Source organism: Paroedura picta, chromosome 3, assembly GCF_049243985.1.
Source record: "Paroedura picta isolate Pp20150507F chromosome 3, Ppicta_v3.0, whole genome shotgun sequence".
Taxonomy (NCBI): Eukaryota; Metazoa; Chordata; class Lepidosauria; order Squamata; family Gekkonidae; genus Paroedura; species Paroedura picta.
Window position 1 is genome coordinate 6,468,055 of NC_135371.1, and position 21,007 is coordinate 6,489,061.

A 21,007-nucleotide genomic window follows, 5' to 3' on the forward strand; every position below is an offset into this window, starting at 1 on the left:
CCTACAACATGTCCATGCTAAAGAGATTTGCTTATCTACTGGAACTACAGACGGAAGACCTGAAAGCACATATAGATGGCTTGCTTAAAGATATGCTCAAGGAGTTCAAGGGCGGCAAGGAAGAAGTCTCTAACAGGAATGATGGATCAATAACAGTGGCTGATGATAGCTCTAAACAAGGTGGAAAATTACCAGTAGAAGAGAAATTGGAAACTATGGAGATGGAAAAGGGGATGCTGGAGTTTTGCAGCCTAGATAAGGACTCCCTACCTAAGAAGACATACAGCCACTCCAAAGCAACAGTATACAAGAACCAATCAAAAGATATATGGATCTGCTGTGAAAGTAATTGGCTGAAAGGAGCTTCTTGGGAAAAAAACTGTACCGATATTGGAGCCCAGGAGGTACAACTGTTTCAAGATTCACCGATGTATACTCTGAGGGAAAGACTACAACTCCACTCTCTAAGCCAAAGGCCAGTTGGACAGAACATGGGTCAGTGGGAACAACAAGATGCGGCAGGCCTCGATATGAGACCCCCGTAAGCCTCCTCCTGCTTTCTTCAGTAGCCATATAGGCAAGCTGAATTTGAATTAACATATCTCTGTAGTGACTCTCAGCTTAAGCTTAAAGCATAACTAACAGGAGGCACCTAACTGAGGAGGTGTAAATGTAACTAACGAAGACCTTATTTTACAAACTAATGAAGACTCTATTTTATCATTTTTTGTATTTAATAATGTACACTCATATAGCTTACAACCTTAACAACCTATATATAGGTTTTTCCGTACAACTAAGTAGGCTTTTATTCTTTTGTTTTCTTTTCCCTAGTGGAAATGAGGACGGCTCTAAGACCACGTTAAGCTTTGGGTAAAAGTCTATAATATTGTAGCCATGTGGAGTCTTATAATTTAAATGAAGAGAAGAGGCTTTTCAAGAACAATGGGGCTCTTATCTGATCTACCTAAGAAAATAAGTTAAAAGGGGATTGAAACGGGGTATCAAGTGTATCAAACAAAAAACATAATCTTTTTCTTTCTGTATTAATAATGTAGATTATTTGCATTGTATTATCTTTAAATATTACAAAAGGGGATTGAAACGGGGGACTAAATGTATCAAATGAAGAGCATAACCATTCCTTTTCTGTATTAACAATGTAGATTGCCTGTATTTCATTATCTTTAATCTTGGAAAACAAAAATAAAAATCTTATTAAAAAAAAATCCCCTAGTTTTCAACATGTACTTATTTATCTGTAAAATTTCTAAGCTGGTTTTGTAGGGAACCTCTACATGAAGGTAAAGGTATCCCCTGTGCAAGCACCGCGTCATGTCTGACCCTTGGGGTGACGCCCTCTAGCGTTTTCATGGCAGACTCAATACGGGGTGGTTTGCCAGTGCCTTCCCCAGTCATTACCGCTTACCCCCCAGCACGGCTTACAAAATGAAACATAACTAAAACGGAAAAGGTTTTAAACCCAGCTCACAAAAACACTCCCCCATAAAAAAAAACCCGCATCCAACAGCAAAAGATGTAGCAGCTAAAGATAGATATTAACTCTCCTCTACAAAAAATGGGGAAGGTAAATGCCACTAAAACTTTAATTTAAAAGCTTGGGTAAAGATAAAAAGTTTGGCCTCTAGGTCCTAAGAGAACTTCGAGGCTTCTCCCACAGGGAAGTTGGCACCCCTGGAACTTGCCTGTGAGCACCAGCGCTCCCCTCCCCCCTCCCCCCAAAAGCAAGCCAGAGCTTGTAAGGAGCATCTTCGCAGGCGGTCTGGGGAGGAACAGGTAAGGCAGTTTCTCCAAGTGACCTGGCCCCAAACGAACTGATACTCCACGTTCCCTGTATTGCTTCCCCCTCTTACCTGAGAAGGGGCCACCTGCACACCCTCCTGATTCCTCACAGGTGTGGAGGATCCACATTTCTCTTGGATGGAGCCGTGCATCAAGGAATGGTCCAGGGACCCCAAGTCCTTCAAGGGGAACAGAAAACACCATGAAGGGATTTTGACTTTCCAAGGAGGTTCATGGTGGGGTTAATCTACCTGCCCTTTTTAGGACTGGGGGCGTTGGGAATGTGTGTATCCAATTGGCCTACAAGACCTTTGATTGCAGCTTGATTCCAGGGGTGCCAACATTCCTGTGGGAGAACGAGTTCCCGGAGGAGATCAGGGCCCTGACGGAGCTTAAACAGTTCCGCAGGGCCTGCACAAAGGAGCTCTTCCGCCAGGCATTTGGTTGAGACCAGACACAATCGACAACGACTGGAAGGCCCCTGCTCCCCCCCCCCCACTCCCCCTCAGAAGTCCACCAACATGCTCTGGACCTGTTTGTATTGCTGCATTGTTGTATTGCCTATATTATTTATACTATTACATTGTTATATGGTTATTATTGTAAAGTTATTCACGTGCTATAGATGGTTTTATGAACTGTTGTTGTTCTTATGTAAACCGCCCTGAGCCCCCGGGGAGGGCGGTATAAAAATATAAATAAATAAATAAATAAGTGCAAACACCAGCATTCATAGGAAACAAGCAGGGAGCTTATTCTGAGACCAGCCTGAGGTAAATCTTAGTATCAACCAGTTGTTGCAGGACGTTAGGTCTTCAACAGGACATGCCTAAGGGAAACTTTATCTCAGGCGGATTGGCAGCAGATAAACAAATCTCCGGGATCGTGGACAGAGGGTAGTAATAGGAGAAAGAACATCAGACCGCCGACAACTTACTTGTGGAGTCCCACAGGGAGCGGTCCTCTCTCCTATCCTATTCAACATCTTCATGTGCCCTCTTGCACAACTGGTACGGAAGTTTGGGCTGGGTTGCCATCAATATGCAGATGACACCCAGCTCCTCCTCCTGATGGATGGCCGCCCTGACTCTCCCCCAGAAGCATTAGCCAGCTGCCTGGAAGCAGTGACGAGATGGCTCAAGCAAAGTCGTCTGAAGCCCAATCCTACAAAGACGGAGGTCCTGTGGCTGGGTAGGAAGGGCCCATGTGAGGCCATACGCGGTCAGGGCCCTGAGTACCTGAGGGATCGCCTCCCTGCCTACACCCCCAAAAGAGCCCTGCGCTCCACTGCTACCAACCAGCTAAAGGTCCCTGGCCCTGAAGAAGTCCGCCTGGTCTCAACCAGGGCCAGAGCATTCTCTGTTCTGGCCCCCACCTGGTGGAACGAGCTCCCGGATAAGATCAGGGCCCTGACGGAGCTTAAACAGTTCCGCAGGGCCTGCAAGGAGGAGCGCTTCCGCCAGGCATTTGGTTGAGACCAGATATATATAACCAACAGCGACCAAAGGGCCCCTTCTCCCCACTCCCCCCCTCAGAACACCACCTATACAATCTGGACCTGTTTGTATGTTGCAACGTTGTATTGTTTATTGCTTATACAATTATAATGTTATATGTTTACAATTATTAGTTATTATTGCACCGTTACCCAAATGTTTTATAGACTGTTCCATGTATTGTTCTTATGTTATTATGTAAACCGCCCTGAGCCCCCGCGGAGGGCGGTATATAAATATAATAAATAAATAAATCAAATTAAAAAAATTCCTCTGCTACAACCCAGTTATCGGCTAGACCCGGGAAACCCTACAGGGAGTGTAATCCTAATTGGGTCTCCTCAGAACCCTACTCAAGTTTGCACAATGGAGCTTCCTCCTGTAACGTGTTCTTAGGCAAGCGCTGGGTTCCCCAGTCAAGGGAACGTCATCGATGAACTGCTACCTCCACAGGTACATGCAATTCACACTCCTGGCAAACTAGCCTCTGCCCACCAGGGCCTCCATCCCTCAAAGCCCAGCTGAAAAGATCTCCCCACAGTGATGGCCTGGAGTGGTGACGGATGCTCTCTCCTGTTCTTTATTCACGATAAACGGGCCAGGATCCTTACCCAGAGAGGCCACCGCCTCATAATTCTCCTGCATGACTCCCCAGTAGAGGGCTCTTTGGGCCGGATCCAGCAGGGCCCATTCCTCCGGGGTGAAGAACACGGCCACCCCCTCAAAGGACACGGGGGGCCCTGAGGGAGGATGTCCACCGTTCCCCTTCTCTGACGATCCAAGAGGGTTCCCACAAGAAAGCAAAATACCACAGGGGAGTAAGTATGGAATACATCAGACTGACGGGAAGCAACATTAAACGTGTCTTTTCAGACTCAGAAGTGAAGCATAATTTGGGAAAGTCACAGGAGTGCCCTCTAAGGACAATACTCCAACTTTTCAAGTAACATAAAACATTCAGGACCTCATCAGTACCAATTTCGAAAAGTGCATCAAATAGGCAATCCACACATATTATTCACACTGGGGTGATCCCATCCCAGTAGACCCACCCTGGCAGTCTCCTGCCTAAACCATTCAGATCCAGCTGAAGTATTCAGACCATTCAAGGAAGTCCCGAAAATCAGGAGGCCGATGAGCAATAGAACCAGGTTTGCTTCTGCAGTCACAAGAGGGGCTCCCCTGGGAAACAGGAGGGGAGGGCCTGGAGGGGTCCCTCCCAAGTTTCCCCTTCCAGGATGTCGGGGGAAGGAGTGAGGTTTGAGGTGACGCTTGGAGGAGCCTGAGAGAGGAAGGCCACCAGGAACACTTGAAGCAAGGCCTGAGGCCCGTCAGTGTGTGGGGGGGAAGCTTGAGCTGAGGCCTGCCAGATGCTCCACCCCTCAGCCTCAGAATCTTGACAGACCTCACCCAAGGACACAGCAGAGAGCCTTCCCTTTTCTTTCCCTGAAAGAGCCCCAAATTATTCTCCCCCTCATCCAGTCCAGTCAGGGAGGAAAAGTCCACGAGAGACGCCCCTTTCCCAGTACTGCTCTCTCCTCACCGGACAAGGGGGGACCTGCACACCTTCCCGACCTCTCACAGCTCTGGAAGAAGCGCATTTCTCCTGGATGGTGCGGCGAATCCAGGAATGGTCCAGGAACCCCAAGACCTTTCGGAGGAAGAGAAAACACCATGAAGGGATGTAAAGTTTCCAAGAGCTTTTACGGTATCAAGAATTCCCCCAGACTTTGGGAAGGAGGAGATTGTACAAAATCTTTGAAAATGGGCAAAAGTCACGCCTCGTGATGGAAACAAAACAAACAAAAACCCAAAGCCAACAGTATTACGAAGCTGTTAGCAGATGTTATTCAGGAGAAACGCTGAGGTAAACTAGCAGACAGTATTGAAGAGAAATTCTAAGGCACAAACTTGGAGGGAAGAACTCTGAGGTAAAAACTATTAAGAGACAGTTTGGCATAGTGGTTAAGAATGGGAGCTTTTAATGTGGTGAGCAGGGCTTGATTCCCCTTCCTCCACATGCAGCCAGTTGAGTGACCTTGGGCAAGTCACAGCCCTGACAGTACTGTTCTGGCAGGGTGGTTCTTTCAGAGATCTCTCAGTCCCATGTACCTCACAGGGTGCCTTTTAGGGGGAGAGGGAAGGAAGGCTGCATTGGGACTCCTTCAGGTAGTGAAAGCGGGGTATAAAACCTAAATATTTTTCATGAGTGGTGGGAAGTTAGGTCTTTATCAAGACATGGCTTTACACCATATAAATGCATTCCTCTGCTACCACTCAGTTACCTGCTGGACCTGTCAAACCCTACAGGTCGTGCAATCCTAACCAGGTCTCCTCAGATCCCTACTCAAAGGGGCTTACTCCAGGAAGGTGTTCTCAGGCAAACACTGTGTAATGTCTCAGTATGCTCGGATACAGATTCATGATAAAAAGGCCAAGATCCGTACCCAGGGAGGCTGCCGTCTCATAATTCTCCCGCATGACTTCCCAGTAGAGAGACCTTTGGGCCGGATCCAGCAGAGCCCATTCCTCCCGCGTGAAGAACACGGCTACCTCCTCGAAGGACACGGGGGGCCCTGAGGGAGGAATTCCCCACGTCATCTTCTCTGACGGCCCCTGAGTATTCACAGAATAAAACAGAATCCTCAGGCGAGACACAGGAAGGAAAAACAGAAAAGTCAATCTAAAAAACACTCAATGTGTCTTTTCAGACTCCAAAGAACAACCCAGAAGCCATATATACTCTGGGAAAATCAGGAGGTTGCCATCTTGGAAAGATGCCTCAAGCCCTACAGATCGAGGGGAGCGTGCCTAGCTGGGCTTCAATTCAGTCCAGTTGGCTTCACACTTGCCTGGAATTCAGTAGGAGCGGAAGCAGATCGACTGTTCCCTTCCCTGTAATAACATTCTAACTCTACTCTCTCCAAGATCCAGCCGTTAAGAGCAGGGGCTTCCAATCTGGCGAGCTGGGTTCGATTCCCCATTCCTCCACATCCAGCCACCTGGGTGACCTTGGGCCAGTCACAGTCCTGTTAGTCACAGGCCAGTCACAGTCACAGTCACAGTCCAGCAAGTATTCAGTCTCGGCCCTCCCTCCCATAATGCCGTAAAATCTGCTCCATTTAAGCTGATAAGCCCAGTTGCTGATTCTGGGCCTGCCACTCCCTCAGGCTAGCCTACCTCACAAGGCTGTCATTGTCAGGACTATATGGAGGAGAGCAGACCCATGTGGTGTGGCGTTTTGGGTTTTCATTGGGGTGAACTGTAGGGTTACACTCCGTGCTTGCTTCTCAGGGCTTCTGCAGCTGCAAATGTATGTGGCATGGAAAAGGGAGCATCGGAGCATTACCTGCATTTTTAAATCTATCAACGCTTTGCAGCTGCCAAATTTAAAAAAAAAAACCCTGGGTCTGAAAAAGCCACGGAAAGGAAGTGACAAGATTTACCACCCGTGCAGCTCAAGGTCCAGCTCAAGGATTTTAGGGTTTGGGGCTTACTGAATTCCATCTTGGGGCCAATCTTCAAAGCCCCAAAGAGCCCGAGGTTACCCTTGGAGCCCGCTTGATGTTGGCCCCAAACGGGGCGGGGCAAACTGAGGGTCTCCAGATGTCCCTGGACTACAGTTCCTATGAGCCCCGGCCAGCGGCACATGGGAACTGTAATCCACGGCCATCTGCAGAGCCCCAGTTTGTTCACCCCTGCTGTCGTGGTTAGGAGAGGCGGCAGCCTCGGATCTTCTCTAAAAATAAGCGCCTGAACCCCTATCGGTGGAAAGTTCCCCCTCCTGCAATCGGGTGGGCGAGCAGCCTCCCCCCTCCTGGAGCCGCCGCCCCCTTCCCCCTCCCCGTCCAGGCAGCTCCCTGATCTCCCCCCACCCCTTCCTCCCCCCTCGCCTGCACCCACCTCGGCTGCGCCCCCTTCCAAGAGGCGAGTCCTCCCTCCCTCCCTCCGGCCGGCCGGGGAAAAGGGGCTCCGGGACGCTCCTCCCGGGCACAAAGGGCGGCGGATCTCCCCCGCCCGTCCCCGCCTCTCTGGATCCCCCCCCCAAGACACGCAGGCTCAGCTCCGCCCCTGCGTTTGCGCGGCATTTTGGGAGTTGTAGTTCCCTGTAGGCACTGTAGGGAAATCTCTGGGGCCTGATTGGAGCCTCTAAGAGTCCAGGAGGGAGGGGGTGGGAGAGCTCTGCTCTGGAATCAGCCCCTCCCCTCTGTGGGTCGACAGTTTAACTGTCATTCTTCCTTCTCTTTGCCTCTCTCTCTTGTGTTTTCTTTTATTGTTGTGAAGTTAACGCGGAGAAATTTACATGTAACTATGTATTAAACTCAGCTTCAGCTTTCTTAATATAAATACTTATTTATATTATTATATATTATATATAAATATTATATTAATATAAACGGAGCGTGTCCAGAGGAGGGCAACAAAGATGGTGAGGGGTTTGGAGACCAAGACGTATGAGGAAAGGTTGGGGGAGCTTGGTCTGTTTAGCCTGGAGAGGAGACGACTGAGAGGGGATCTGATAACCATCTTCAAGTATTTCAAAGGCTGCCATGTAGAGGATGGAGCAGAGTTGTTCTCTCTTGCCCCGGAGGGACAGACCAGAACCAATGGGATGAAATTAATTCAAAAGAAATTCCGTCTAAACATCCGGAAGAAGTTCCTGACAGTCAGAGTGGTTTCTCAGTGAAAGAGGCTTCCTCGGGAGGTGGTGACTTCTCCATCTTTGGAGATTTTTAAGCAGAGGCTGGAGAGCCATCTGACGGAGAGGCTGATTCTGTGAAGGCTCAAGGGGGTGGCGGGTTACACTGGATGAGCGATAGGGTTTTGGGTGTCCCGCATAGTGCAGGGGGTTGGACTAGATGACCCAGGAGGTCCCTTCCAACTCTATGATTCAATACTCATCCACGATGAAGAAACTTCAAACACTGCTACATTAAAAGAAGAAGAGGGAATATCCTGCATCTAGTGAGAGCTGCGATGTTGTACCAAGGGAAGAGACAGGCTGTCCACATTTAGCAGGCATCCCTGCACCTGGGAACTGAACCAGCGCAGCTGGGAGGGCACAGAAGAGTGGGCTGGAGAAGAAATGGGAAAGGGCAGAGATTCAAATGAGTAGCCGACTTTAAGAGCGGAGCATAAGCGAGGGAAGCTCCCCTCTGCAAAGGGCCGGGCGAGCAGACGCCTCCCTGCGGCGAGACCCCTCGGAAGACCCTCCCCGAGACCCCCCCTCCACCTCCAGGGCCCCCCGCACCCTCCCCCCCCCAACCCTGTGGGGCAGCATGCACCCCCCACCCCCACCCGCGAAGCCTCCCTCCAAGGTGGGAAAATAGCTCCAGGATTTCCCTCCCGGGGACAAAAAGCAGCGGCGGCTGCCTGCTCTCTCCCAAATTCCTAGCCCGGGCTCCATCTCATCCACACGGGATCCTGGGAATTGTAGTTCCCTGCCTCGAGACCAAGGCGGCAAGATCTGGGCGGGGGGCTCTGGCAGAGGAATCCTCGCAAGAGGCCAGTCACACCGTAAAGTCTACACAAATTGGAAGCGGGATCAGGAAAGGAGCCTTGGTTGGTTCTTTTAGGCCGCTTCTTTCACTCCCCGACGGAATCTCAAAGCGGCTTACAATGGCCTTCTTTTCCCTCTGCCTACAACAGACACCTTGGGAGGGATGGGCCCTGCAAGGCACAGGTGCTATTTGGCCAGGGATGGACCAGGACACCTGCTTGAATCTTCCTCATTCCCTCCTCCCCCAGGCTTTCTCGACAGGAGGGTTGTAAAACCATGAGCCTTCGGGGAGGGCGGTATATAAATCTAAATAAATAAATAAATAAAATAAATAAATGGTGTTTCTCATAGGGCTTTGCCAAGAGGGTGGAAGTTAATCATTTTTATTTATAATGTAAAAACAGCCATTATCGGGTGATATGGGCATCTATGGCTATGTCAACTCCCCCCCTCCAAAGGACTGATGCTGGGCCTGGAGGGGGTGGAAAGGGGAGGGGCTGGTCATCAGACTCCTTGCTGGCTGAGGCCTGTCACAAGGGGTAGGGACCGGGGTGCAGAAAAGCTAAAAACTCTCATGTTAACTTAATTGCATTGGTTCAGGGGGTGACGTGGTGTGATGTCACCTCCAGTGAGTGTGTGTCTGATGGCGCTTCTGGTGTCATGTGATTTCCAGGGGTGTGGCAGGGAGGTGTGGCCTGCTGACATTAAGCCTGAGGAATGGCTCAAGGGTTTCTCAAGGGTATAAAAGCTGAGAAAGGGAGGTCTAGGGCAGAGGTGGCCACACCGTGGCTCTCGAGGTACTACAATTCCCATGAGTCCCAGCAAGCACAGAAAACAAATCTTTGGAGCTCTGAGTAGTATCCTGGCGGTACAACAAAATCTGCTCCCTGCTTGAGTCTTCGTTTATTTAAAACCCTTCTATGATGCCTTTTCACCCAGGGAAGGTTTGCAACACAGGAAACGTCAAAAGATGAAAACATCGACACATTAAAAGCAGCCATCAGTGTCTTCTATCAGCAATATAATTCAAGTCACCTCCCTCTTAACCTTGAAAGTCTCACCCCTTTCTATGCTGTAGTTCACTGACTAAAGGGGGGTGGGGGGCACACATATACTTATGTACTTTCTCTGCATGAATCCTCTTAAGTACAGTAACACAAGATTAGAGAGAAAAGCCTTGCGTCAATGTCAGCATGTACTGATTTTTAAGAAGGCTTTATTAAATGTGTTTTGGCTCCTCCAGAGTCTGAACACTTGGATGTCGAATTTCCCCTCTTGAAGATCGAGTAAACTTTCAGCAGGCAGTGAACCGTTTCCACACTTCAAACCTTTTATGGTTTCTCTCCTTTGTGAATCTTTGCATGTCTATTAAGCTTCGCTGCATTAGGAAAGCTCTCATGACAATTGGAGCATTTGTAGGGCTTCTCCCCAGTGCGGAGGCCTAGATGTGAAGCCAGGCTCTTTCTCCATCTGAAGTGCTCCCCAGATTCTGAACATGGATGTGGTTTCTCACTTGTGTGGAGCAGGAGACGTGACGCCAAGACTGCGCTCTGACTGAAGCTCTTCCCGCACTCTTAGCATATTAAGGGCTTCTCCCGTGTGAATCTTTTGGTGTTTAGTGAGGCTGCTGCTGCGAGAGAAGCGCTTACTGCAGTCTGAGCATTCATAGGGCTTCTCCCCTGTATGAACACTTTGGTGTTTAATGAGGCCGCTGCAGCGAGAGAAGCGCTTCCTGCATTCTGAGCATTCATAGGGCTTCTCCCCTGTGTGAATCCTTTGATGTACAGTGAGGTTGCCCCTGTAAGAAAAGCGCTTCCTGCATTCTGAGCATTCATAGGGCTTCTCCCCTGTATGAATCCTTTGGTGTTTAGTGAGGTTGGCACTGCAAGAAAAGCGCTTCATGCAGTCTGAGCATTCATAAGGCTTCTCCCCTGTATGAATCCTTTGATGTAAAGTGAGACTGCGCCTACGAGAGAAGCTCTTCCTGCATTCTGGGCATTCATAGGGCTTCTCCCCTGTATGAACACTTCGGTGTTTAATGAGGCTGCTGCAGCGAGAGAAGCGCTTCATGCACTCTGAGCATTCATAAGGCTTCTCCCCTGTATGAATCCTCTGATGTAAACTAAGTCTGTCCTTCTTAGCGAAGCTCTTTCCGCATTCTGAGCATTCATAGGGCTTCTCCCCTGTATGAACACTTTGGTGTTTAATGAGGCTGCTGCAGCGAGAGAAGCGCTTCATGCATTCTGAGCATTCATAGGGCTTCTCCCCGGTGTGAATCCTTTGATGTATAGTGAGGTTGCCCCTGTAAGAAAAGCGCTTCCTGCATTCTGGGCATTCATAAGGCTTCTCCCCTGTATGAATCCTTTGGTGTCTAGTGAGGGTAGAACCGCAAGAGAAGCACTTCCCGCATTCTGAGCATTCATAGGGCTTCTCCCCTGTGTGAATTCTTTGATGTAAAGTGAGCCTGCCCCTGCAAGAGAAGCGCTTCCTGCATTCTGGGCATTCATAAGGCTTCTCCCCTGTGTGACTCCTCTGATGTAAACTAAGTCTGTCCTTCTTAGCGAAGCTCTTTCCGCATTCTGAGCATTCATAGGGCTTCTCCCCTGTGTGAATCTTATGATGATGAGTGAGGGTGCCACTGAAAGAGAAGCTCTTCCCACACACAAAGCATTTATAGGGCTTCTCCCCTCTATGAGTCTTTTGATGCACATTGAGGTAGCTATTAGAACAGAAGCTCTTCCCACACTCCAAACATTTATAGGGCTTCACTCCTGCGTGAGTCTTTTGGTGCACATTGAGTTGGCCATTAGAAGAGAATCTCTTTCCACATTCTGAGCATTCATAAGGCTTCTCCCCTGTGTGAATTCTCTGATGTATATTGAGCTCAGTATTACCAACAAAGCTCTTCCCACATTCTGAGCATTTGTAGGGTTTATCCCCTGTGTGAATCATTTGGTGTCTAGTGAAGGTGGAACCGCAAGAGAAGCTCTTCCCACATTCTGAGCATTCATAGGGCTTCTCGCCTGTGTGAATCTTTTGGTGTTGAGTGAGGGTGCACCTGTAAGAGAAGCTCTTTCCGCATTCTGAGCATTCATAGGGCTTCTCCCCTGTGTGAGTCCTCTGATGTAAACTAAGTCTGTCCTTCTTAGCGAAGCTCTTTCCGCATTCTGAGCATTCATAGGGCTTCTCCCCTGTGTGAATCTTATGATGATGAGTGAGGGTGCCACTGTAAGAGAAGCTCTTCCCACACGCAAAGCATTTATAGGGCTTCTCCCCTCTATGAGTCTTTTGATGCATGTTGAGGTAGCTATTAGAAGAGAAGCTCTTCCCACACTCCAAGCATTTATAGGGCTTCAGTCCTGCGTGAGTCTTTTGGTGCACATTGAGGTGGCCATTAGAAGAGAATCTCTTTCCACATTCTGAGCATTCATAAGGCTTCTCCCCTGTGTGAATTCTCTGATGTATATTGAGCTCAGTATTACCAACGAAGCTCTTCCCACATTCTGAGCATTTGTAGGGTTTATCCCCTGTGTGAATCTTTTGGTGTTGAGTGAGGGTGCACCTGTAAGAGAAGCTCTTTCCGCATTCTGAGCATTCATAGGGCTTCTCCCCTGTGTGACTCCTCTGATGTAAACTAAGTCTGTCCTTCTCAGCGAAGCTCTTTCCGCATTCTGAGCATTCATAGGGCTTCTCCCCTGTGTGAATCTTATGATGATAACTGAGGCTGCCACTCTGAGAGAAGCTCTTCCCACACTCCAAGCATTTATAGGGCTTCTCCCCTGTGTGAATCTTTAGATGACAACTGAGGCTGCCACTCTGAGAGAAGCTCTTCCCACACTCCAAACATTTATGGGGCTTCTCCCCTGTGTGAATCCTTTGGTGTTTAGTGAGGGTGGAGCTAAAAGAGAAGCATTTCCCACATTCTGAGCATTCATAGGGCTTTTCCCCTGTGTGAACCCTCTGATGCACATTGAGGTAGCTATGAGAAAAGAAGCTCTTGCCGCATTCCAAGCACTTAAGAAGCTTCTCCCCTGTGTGAATCCTCTTGTGTCGATTAAGAATGGATTTGTGAGAATAGCTCTTGCTACAATCAGAGCATTTGTATGGCTTCTCCGCATGGTGACTGTGTTGATGCAAAAGAAGTTGGTCTCTTTCCTTGAAGCTCTTCCCTTGCCCCAGGGAACCATATATTTTCTTGCTTACTTGAATCTTCCGGGCTTTCTTGACACTGGAGACACCGATAACCCCTTCTCCATTGACTGGGCAATTCTTCCTTTCTTTTGCTTTTTGTAGTTTGCTCTGGACTGGGGTGTCAGACCTTTTGCTCACCCAGCAGGCCACAACATCCTTCCTCCAGTTCGGCCTTTCTTCCCGTTTTATTTTCTGCGGCCTCCAAAGTTCATCTTGATCCCATATTTCTGCCTTCAGATCCTCATCTCCTTCGGAAGACACCCCTCTTGGCTGCCCCTGTGCCTTAGTCTCTGGCCTGGCTCCTGTTGGAAAGAAGAGAGAGAGAAAACCAGTAAGGGCTCTGGGAAAGGCAGAAGGCTCCGCACAGCCGGTCATTAACCGATGGGACATTCCCCGATGAGAAGTCGAGCTCTGAAAAAGGGGAAAGGAAAAGGAGAGGAAGGGAGGTGGGGCCGAGGGAACCAGAAGAGTAGATTGGAGTGAAACCATCGGGAAGGGCTTTGGATTAATCGTGGAGCACTGATTGACAAGCACACAGCCCTTAGTTCAATTCCCGGTATCTCCAGTTGAAAGTTCAGGGGGGTGCACAGAGTAGGGGAGGAAAGGGAGAAGGACATGTGAATGTTCAGCCAGGAGAAGAGGAGGTTGAGAGGGGACAGGATGGCTTTCACAAATTATTTGAAAGGTTGTCACTTAGAGGAGGGCAGGGAAAGGTTCCTGTTGGCAGCAGAGGACAGGACCTGCAGTTACGAATTTAAACTATGTGTAGAATGGTACCGGCTAGATATCAGAAAATTTTTTTTCACTCAGCAGAGATCAGCAGTGGAATCCCCTCATTTGCAACATGTCCTTATTTATGTATAAGATTTCTATACTGGCTTTATGGGGAACCTCGACATGGCAGCTTAAAAAATAAAACATAACTAAAACAGAAAAGTTTTTAAACACAGCTCACTAAAACAGCCCTCCCCCCCCCCCAAAAAAAAAGCATTTGGAGCAACAGATGAAGCAGCTTAAAATGGATATTAACAGTACATAAAAACAGAAGGTATAAAATCCTGGGTAGAGCGAAGCATTCTGGCCTGTAGGTCCCAAGAGAACCTCAAGGGGAAGGGCTTTCCACAGGGAAATTGGCACCCCTGAAACCTGCCTGTGGGCATCACCCCCCCCCAAAAAGAAAAAAACAAAGAAAAAAGAAAAAAAGAAAGCCAGAGCTTGTAAGAAGCCCAAAATGAACTGAAACTCCACGTTCCCTGTATTGTTTACTCCCTCTTACCTGACAAGGGGACACCTGCACACCATCCTGATTCCTCACAGGTGTTTAGGATCCGCATTTCTCTGGGATGGAGCCGTGCATCAAGGAATGGTCCAGGGACTCCAAGTCCTTCCAGGGGAACAGGAAACACCATGAAGGGATTTTGACTTCCCAAGGAGGTTAATGGTGTGGATACTCTACCTGCCCTTTGTGGGCCTGGGGGAGTTGGGAATGTGTGTATCTGAACGGCCTACAAGACCTTTGTTTGCAGCTTGATGCAAACACCAGCATTCTTAGGAAACAAGCAGGGAGCTTATTCTGAGATCACCCTGAGGTAAATGCTAACATCAACCAGGAGTTGTGGGAAGTTAGGTCTTCAATAGGACATGCCTAAGGGAAACTTTCTCTCAGGCAGATTGGCAACAGATAAACAAAATCCTCTGCCCCACAGTGATAGCCTGGAATGGTGACAGATGCTCTCTCCTGCTCTCTCGTGTTCTTTTTTGAGGATAAACGGGGCCAGGATCCTTACCCAGAGAGGCCACCGCCTCGTAATTCTCCTGCATGACTTCCCAGTAGAGGGCTCTTTGGGCCGGATCCAGCAGGGCCCATTCCTCCGGGGTGAAGAACACGGCCACCCCCTCGAAGGACACGGGGGGCCCAGAGGGTGGATGTCCACCGTTCACCTTCTCTGACGATCCAAGAGGGTTCCCACAAGAAAGCAAAATACCACAGGGGAAAAATTTAAAAATAAATGTTTCTTTTCAGATTCTGAGGAGTATCCCAGAAGCTATGCCTAATTTGGGAAACTTACAGGGGTGCCCTTTTAGAACAATACTCCAACTCTAAAAGCAGGGCAAAGGTTAGGAGGAGGGTTAGCTGGGCAGTAGGGAGGAGAGCTTTTTAAGTAACATAAATGATTCAGGACCTCCTCAGTTGGAATCTCGAATAGTGCCCGGAACACGCAATGAACACAGATTATTCGCACTGGGGTGATCCCATCCCAGTATCTCCACCCTGACAGAATCTTGGCTACCCCATTCAGATCCAACTAAAGTTTCCAGACCAGTCAAGAACCATCATCCCAAAAATCTCCAGGCCAATGAGCAATATAGCCAGGTCTGCTTCTGCAGTCACAAGAGGGGCTCCCCTGGGAAACAGGAATGGGGGAAGGGAGGGCCTGAAGAGGTCCCTCCCAAGTTTCCTTGGGAAGGAGTGAGGTCTGGTGATGCTCGGAGGGGGCCTAGCAGAAGGAGGCCCCCAGGAACATTTGCAGCAAGGCACGGGGCCCCTGAGTGTGTGGGGGGGGAAAGCTTGAGCTGAGGCCTACCAGGTGCTCCACTCCTCAGAGTCTTGACAGAGAAGGTCACAACCTCACCCAAGGACACAGCAGAGATCCTTCCCTTTTCTTTCCCTGACAGAGCCCCAAATTATTCTTCCCCTCCTCCAGTTCTGTCAGGGAGGAAAAGCCCACGAGAGACCCCCTTTCCCAGTACTGCTCTCTCCTCCTCACCGGACAAGGGGGGACCTGCACACCTTCCCGACCTCTCACAGCTCTGGAGGAAGCGCAATTCTCCTGGATGGTGCGGCGAATCCAGGAATGGTCCAGGAACCCCAAGGCCTTTCGGAGGAAGAGAAAACCCCATGAAGGGATGTAAAGTTTCCAAGAGCTTTTACGGTATCAAGAATTCCCCCAGACTTTGGAAAGGAGGGGATCCTACAAAATCTTTGAAAATGAGAAAAAGCTATGTATGCACTGTGCTGGAAAAAAAAACAGTGCAAACATTATTATGAAAACATTAGAAGATATTACTCAGGGAAAGAGGCTCAGGTAAACTAGCAGACAGAATTCAAGAAAAACTCTAAGGAACAAACACTACGGTACGAACTCTGAGGTAAAAATTATTAAGAGGCAGCTTGGCATAGTGGTTAAGAATGGCAGCTTCTAATCTGGCGAGCCGGGTTTGATTCCCCTTCGTCCACATGGAGCCAGCTGGGTGACCTTGGGCTAGTCACAGCCCTGGCAGTAGTGTTCTGATATCAACAATTTTCACAATACCAATAATTCCCCCAGACTTTGGGAAGGAGGGGATTGTACAAAATCTTTGAAAATGGGCAAAAGTCATGCCTCGTGATGGAAACAAAACAAACAAAACCCCAAAGCCAACAGTATTACGAAGCTGTTAGCAGATGTTATTCAGGAGAAACGCTGAGGTAAACTAGCAGACAGTATTGAAGAGAAATTCTAAGGCACAAACTTTGAGGGAAGAACTCGGAGGTAAAAACTATTAAGAGACAGTTTGGCATAGTGGTTAAGAACGGGAGCTTTTAATGGTGAGCAGGACTTGATTCCCCTTCCTCCACACGCAGCCAGTTGAGTGACCTTGGGCAAGTCACAGCCCTGACAGTACTGTTCTGGCACTGTGGTTCTCTTAGAGCTCTCTCAGTCCCATGTACCTCACAGGGTGCCTTTTAGGGGGAGACGAAAGGAAGGCTGCATTGAGACTCCTTCAGGTAGTGAAAGCGGAGTATAAAACCTAAATACTTTTCATGAGTGGTGGGAAGTTAAGACTTTATCAAGACATGGCTTTACACCATATAAACGCATTCCTCTGCTACCACTCAGTTACCTGCTGGACCTGTCAAACCCTACAGGCCGTGCAATCCTAACCAGGTCTCCTCAGATCCCTACTCAAAGGGGCTTCCTCCAGGAAGGTGTTCCCAGGCAAACACTGTGTAATGTCCCAGTATGCTCGGATACAGATTCATGATAAAAAGGCCAAGATCCGTACCCAGGGAGGCTGCCGTCTCATAATTCTCCCGCATGACTTCCCAGTAGAGAGCTGATTGGGCCGGATCCAACAGAGCCCATTCCTCCCGCGTGAAGAACACGGCCACCTCCTCGAAGGACACGGGGGGCCCTGAGGGAGGAATTCCCCACTTCATCTTCTCTGACGGACCCTGAGTATTCACACAAGAATGCAGAATCCTCAGGCGAGACACAGGAAGGAAAAACAGAAAAGTCAATCTAAAAAACACTCAATGTGTCTTTTCAGACTCCAAAGAACAACCCAGAAGCCATATATACTCTCGGAAAATCAGGAGGTTGCCATCTTGGAACGATGCCTCAAGCGCTACAGATTGAGGGGAGCGTGCCTAGCTGGGCTTCAATTCAGTTCAGATGGCTTCACACTTGCCTGGAATTCAGGAGGAGCAGAAGAAGACCGACTGTTCCCTTACCTGTAATAACATTCCAACTGTGCTCCCTCCGAGAGCCAGAAGTGTGTTAAGAGCAGGGGCTTCCAATCTGGCGAGCTGGGTTCGATTCCCCATTCCTCCACATCCAGCCAGCTGGGTGACCTTGGGCCAGTCACAGTCCTGTTAGTTCTGTTCTCACAGAGCAATCCTGTCAGAGCTCTCGGCCTCAGCAACTCATAGGGGAGAGGAAGGGAAGGTGAATGTAAGCTGCTTTGAGACTTGGGCAGTGAAAAGCAGGGAATCAAACTAAAGCTTCTTTATACCAAAAATGGGTCTGTGTAACAGAGCAAGTATTCAGTCTCGGCCCTCCCTCCCATAATGCCTTAAAATCTGCTCCATTTGTGCTGATAAGCCCAGTTGGTGATTCTGGGCGTGCTACTCCCGCAGCCTAGCCTAGGGGAGAGGAAGGGAAGGTGATTGTAGGGTTTTTTTAGACTCTTTTGGGCAGTCAAAAGCAGGATATAAAAACTCTTGACAGCTTGATGTAGTCAAACGGGGGGGGGGGGCAGACTGAGGGTCTCCAGGTGTCCATGGACCACAGGGGCTGGCAGGGGCTCCTAGGGACTGGAGCCCGTAGACATCTGGAGAGCCACAGTTTGGCCAAAAATACTAGAGACAACATGATAAATTGACAAACAGTGAAAGAGTCATAACAGGGGAACAAAGACATAATTGCACGAATAAAACCAGGAAGTGGTTGGATTCAGGGCGACCTCAACCAAAAGCCTGGCGGAAGAGCTCCGTTTGGCAGGCCCTGCGGGTCTCTTTCATCTCCGCCAGGGCTCCGATCTCCTCCGGGGATCCCGAGGGAAGCTTCCTCCGGCCCCTGCAATCGGGTGGGCGAGCAGCCGAGACCCCCGCCCCCTCCCCGCCCAGGCAGCACCCTGATCTCCCCCCACCCCTTCCTCCCCCCTCGCCTGCACCCACCTCGGCTGCGCCCCCTTCCCCCAAGAGGCGATTCCTCCCTCCCTCCCTCCGGCCGGGGAAAAGGGGCTCCGGGACGCACAAAGGGCGGCGGATCTCCCGCGCCCCCCAAATCCGCACTTCCTCCCCCCCCACCCCCCAAAGACACGCAGGCTCAGCTAGGGGGGCGCGGCCGATCCGCCCCGGGGTCTGCGCGGGGTTTCGGGAGTTGCCCTGACTGCTCTTTAGAAGGCCAGATCCTGAAGATGAAACTCAAATATTTTGGCCACCTCATGAGAAGGAAGGACTCCCTGGAGAAGAGCCTAATGCTGGGAGCGATCGAGGGCAAAAGAAGAAGGGGACAACAGAGAATGAGGTGGATGGATGGAGTCACTGAAGCAGTAGGTGCAAACTTAAATGGACTCCGGGGAATGGTAGAGGACAGGAAGGCCTGGAGGATCATTGTCCATGGGGTCGCGATTGGTCGGACACGACTTCGCACATAACAACAAGTTCCCTGCAGCAGAAGCCGAGGGGCAGGTGGGAGCGCCCCCCCCCATTTGACTCCGGCTCCCCTTAGTTCAGGATCCCTCCTGCGCCTCCGTCCTCCTCCTGCGGCGGGTCTCCCTCTCGGCGCCCCGCAGGAGTCGGGAGCGGACCCAGAAGACGCTGCAGGGTTGGAGTTTCCACCGGCCCGAGCCTTTCAGCTGCCTTTTGCTCCCTCCTTGGAGCCCGGCCTCCTTCGGCGGATGGGTCCGGGGCGACTTTAAGAGCGGAGCAGGAGCGAGGGAAGCTCCCCTCTGCAAAGGGCCGGGCGAGCAGACGCCTCCCTACGGGGGAGGCGTCTGCTCGCCCAGCCCTTTGCAGACCCTTTGCAGACCCATCTGAAGACCCTCCCCGAGACGCCCCCTCCACTTCCACGTGCCCCTCCCCCCACCGGTCCCCCTCCCCTCGGTGTGGAGCTGAATGCCCCCTAACCTACCTCCCAAAAAGCGAAGCCACGCTGGGCAAAGAAGCTCCAGGATTTCCGGGAACCGAGAGCGACGGCGGCTGCCTTCCCCCTCCCGGAACCGACCCCAGACAAACACCCCCACCCCTGTGAATCCTGCATCCTCACGGGATCCTGGGAATTGTAGTTCCCCCCATCAAAAGCATGAGCCTCTTGTGGCGCAGAGTGGTAAGACAGCTGTCTGAAAGCTTTGCCCATGAGGCTGGGAGTTCGATCCCAGCAGCCGGCTCAAGGTTGACTCAGCCTTCCATCCTTCCGAGGTCGGTAAAATGAGGACCCAGCTTGCTGGGGGGTAAACGGTCATGACTGGGGAAGGCACTGGCAAACCACCCCGTATTGAGTCTGCCAAGAAAACGCTAGAGGGCGTCACCCCAAGGGTCAGACATGACTCGGTGCTTGCACAGGGGATACCTTTACCTTTTTATCTTTACCCATCAAAACCAAAGTCCGCAAGAGCTGGGTGGGGAGCTGGGTTGGTCTGTGGCAGAGGAATGTTTGCAAGAGTCCAGTCGCACCGTAAAGTCTACACAGATTTGTGGCCAGGAAAGGCTAAAGGTTGGTTGGTTTTTATAGGCTGCTTTTCTCAACCCGAAAGCGGCTTCCAATCGCCTTCCCTTCCCTTTCCCCACAACTGGCACCCTGTGATTTGGGTGAGGCTGAGAAAGCCCTGATATGATTGAAGAAGAAGAGTTGTTTCTTATATGCTGCTTTTCACTGCCCAAAGGAGTCTTAAAGCGGCTTACAATCTCCTTCCCTCTCCTCTCCTCACAACAGACAAGCTGTGAGGGAGGTGAGGCTGAGAGAGCCCTGAGATTACTGAAGAAGCAGAATTGGTTCTTGTATGCCGCTTTTCTCTATCTGTAGTCTCAAAGCAGGGAGTCTCCTTCCCTTTCCTCTCCCCACAACAGACACCCTGTGAGGGAGGTGCTATTTGGCCAGTGATGGACCAGGACTCCACCTTGGATCTGCCTTGCTCCCCCCCCCCTCCCCAGGGCAACCTTTCTCAATAGGTTTGTGAAACCCTGGGGTTTCTCATTGGTTCCGGAAGGACTTTGCCAAAAGGATGAGAGTTAATTTTTGGAAATTTTTATACAAAGGCTGGAGAGCCATCTGACGGAGAGGCTGATTCTGTGAAAGCTCAAGGAGGTGGCAAGGTACACTGGATGAGCGATAGGGATCTGAGTGTCCTGCATAGTGCAGGGGTTGGACTAGATGACCCATGAGATCCCTTTCAACTCTATGATTCTAATTATTTTAAATATATTTATAATTTAAAAAAAACATTATTAGGTGATATGGCCGTACAAGGCTATGTCAACTCCCCCCCTCCCCGTGATAGGCTTGGAGGTGTCAGAACCCCAAGATTTCTGCCATGTTTTCATGTCATGCTTTGAACCTCTGCCTGTATCGCTCTTAGAATTAGGCGCTGTTGCTCCGAGGTCACTGCCACTGTACCGTTATCCTGAGCAGGGGGTTGGACTAGATGGCCTGTATGGCCCCTTCCCATTCTATGATTCTGTGAGTCTGTGATTCTATGCAATGAGCAGCTCCCCTCTGCAAAGGGCCGGGCGAGCAGACGCCTCCCTGCGGCG

At 50.0% G+C, this 21,007-nt stretch overlaps 2 protein-coding genes across 2 annotated transcripts in view; both read right to left on the bottom strand.

Moving 5' to 3' along the window:
* The window catches only part of LOC143834211 (uncharacterized), a 56,323-nt gene extending 37,978 nt beyond the window's left edge, over positions 1-18,345 (bottom strand). The window contains 5 exon segments of the mRNA XM_077330828.1: positions 1,875-1,982; positions 14,778-14,936; positions 15,759-15,866; positions 17,038-17,206; positions 17,486-18,345. Coding sequence (XP_077186943.1) covers positions 1,875-1,982; positions 14,778-14,936; positions 15,759-15,866; positions 17,038-17,206; positions 17,486-17,578 — 637 coding nt within the window. The 5' untranslated portion in view covers positions 17,579-18,345.
* Positions 9,169-11,890, bottom strand: LOC143834330 (uncharacterized). Its single transcript, XM_077331061.1, has one exon. It carries the CDS (start codon positions 11,749-11,751, stop codon positions 10,309-10,311), a length of 1,443 nt encoding a protein of 480 aa, XP_077187176.1. The 5' UTR covers positions 11,752-11,890; the 3' UTR covers positions 9,169-10,308.
* Positions 18,346-21,007: the final 2,662 nt, after the last annotated feature.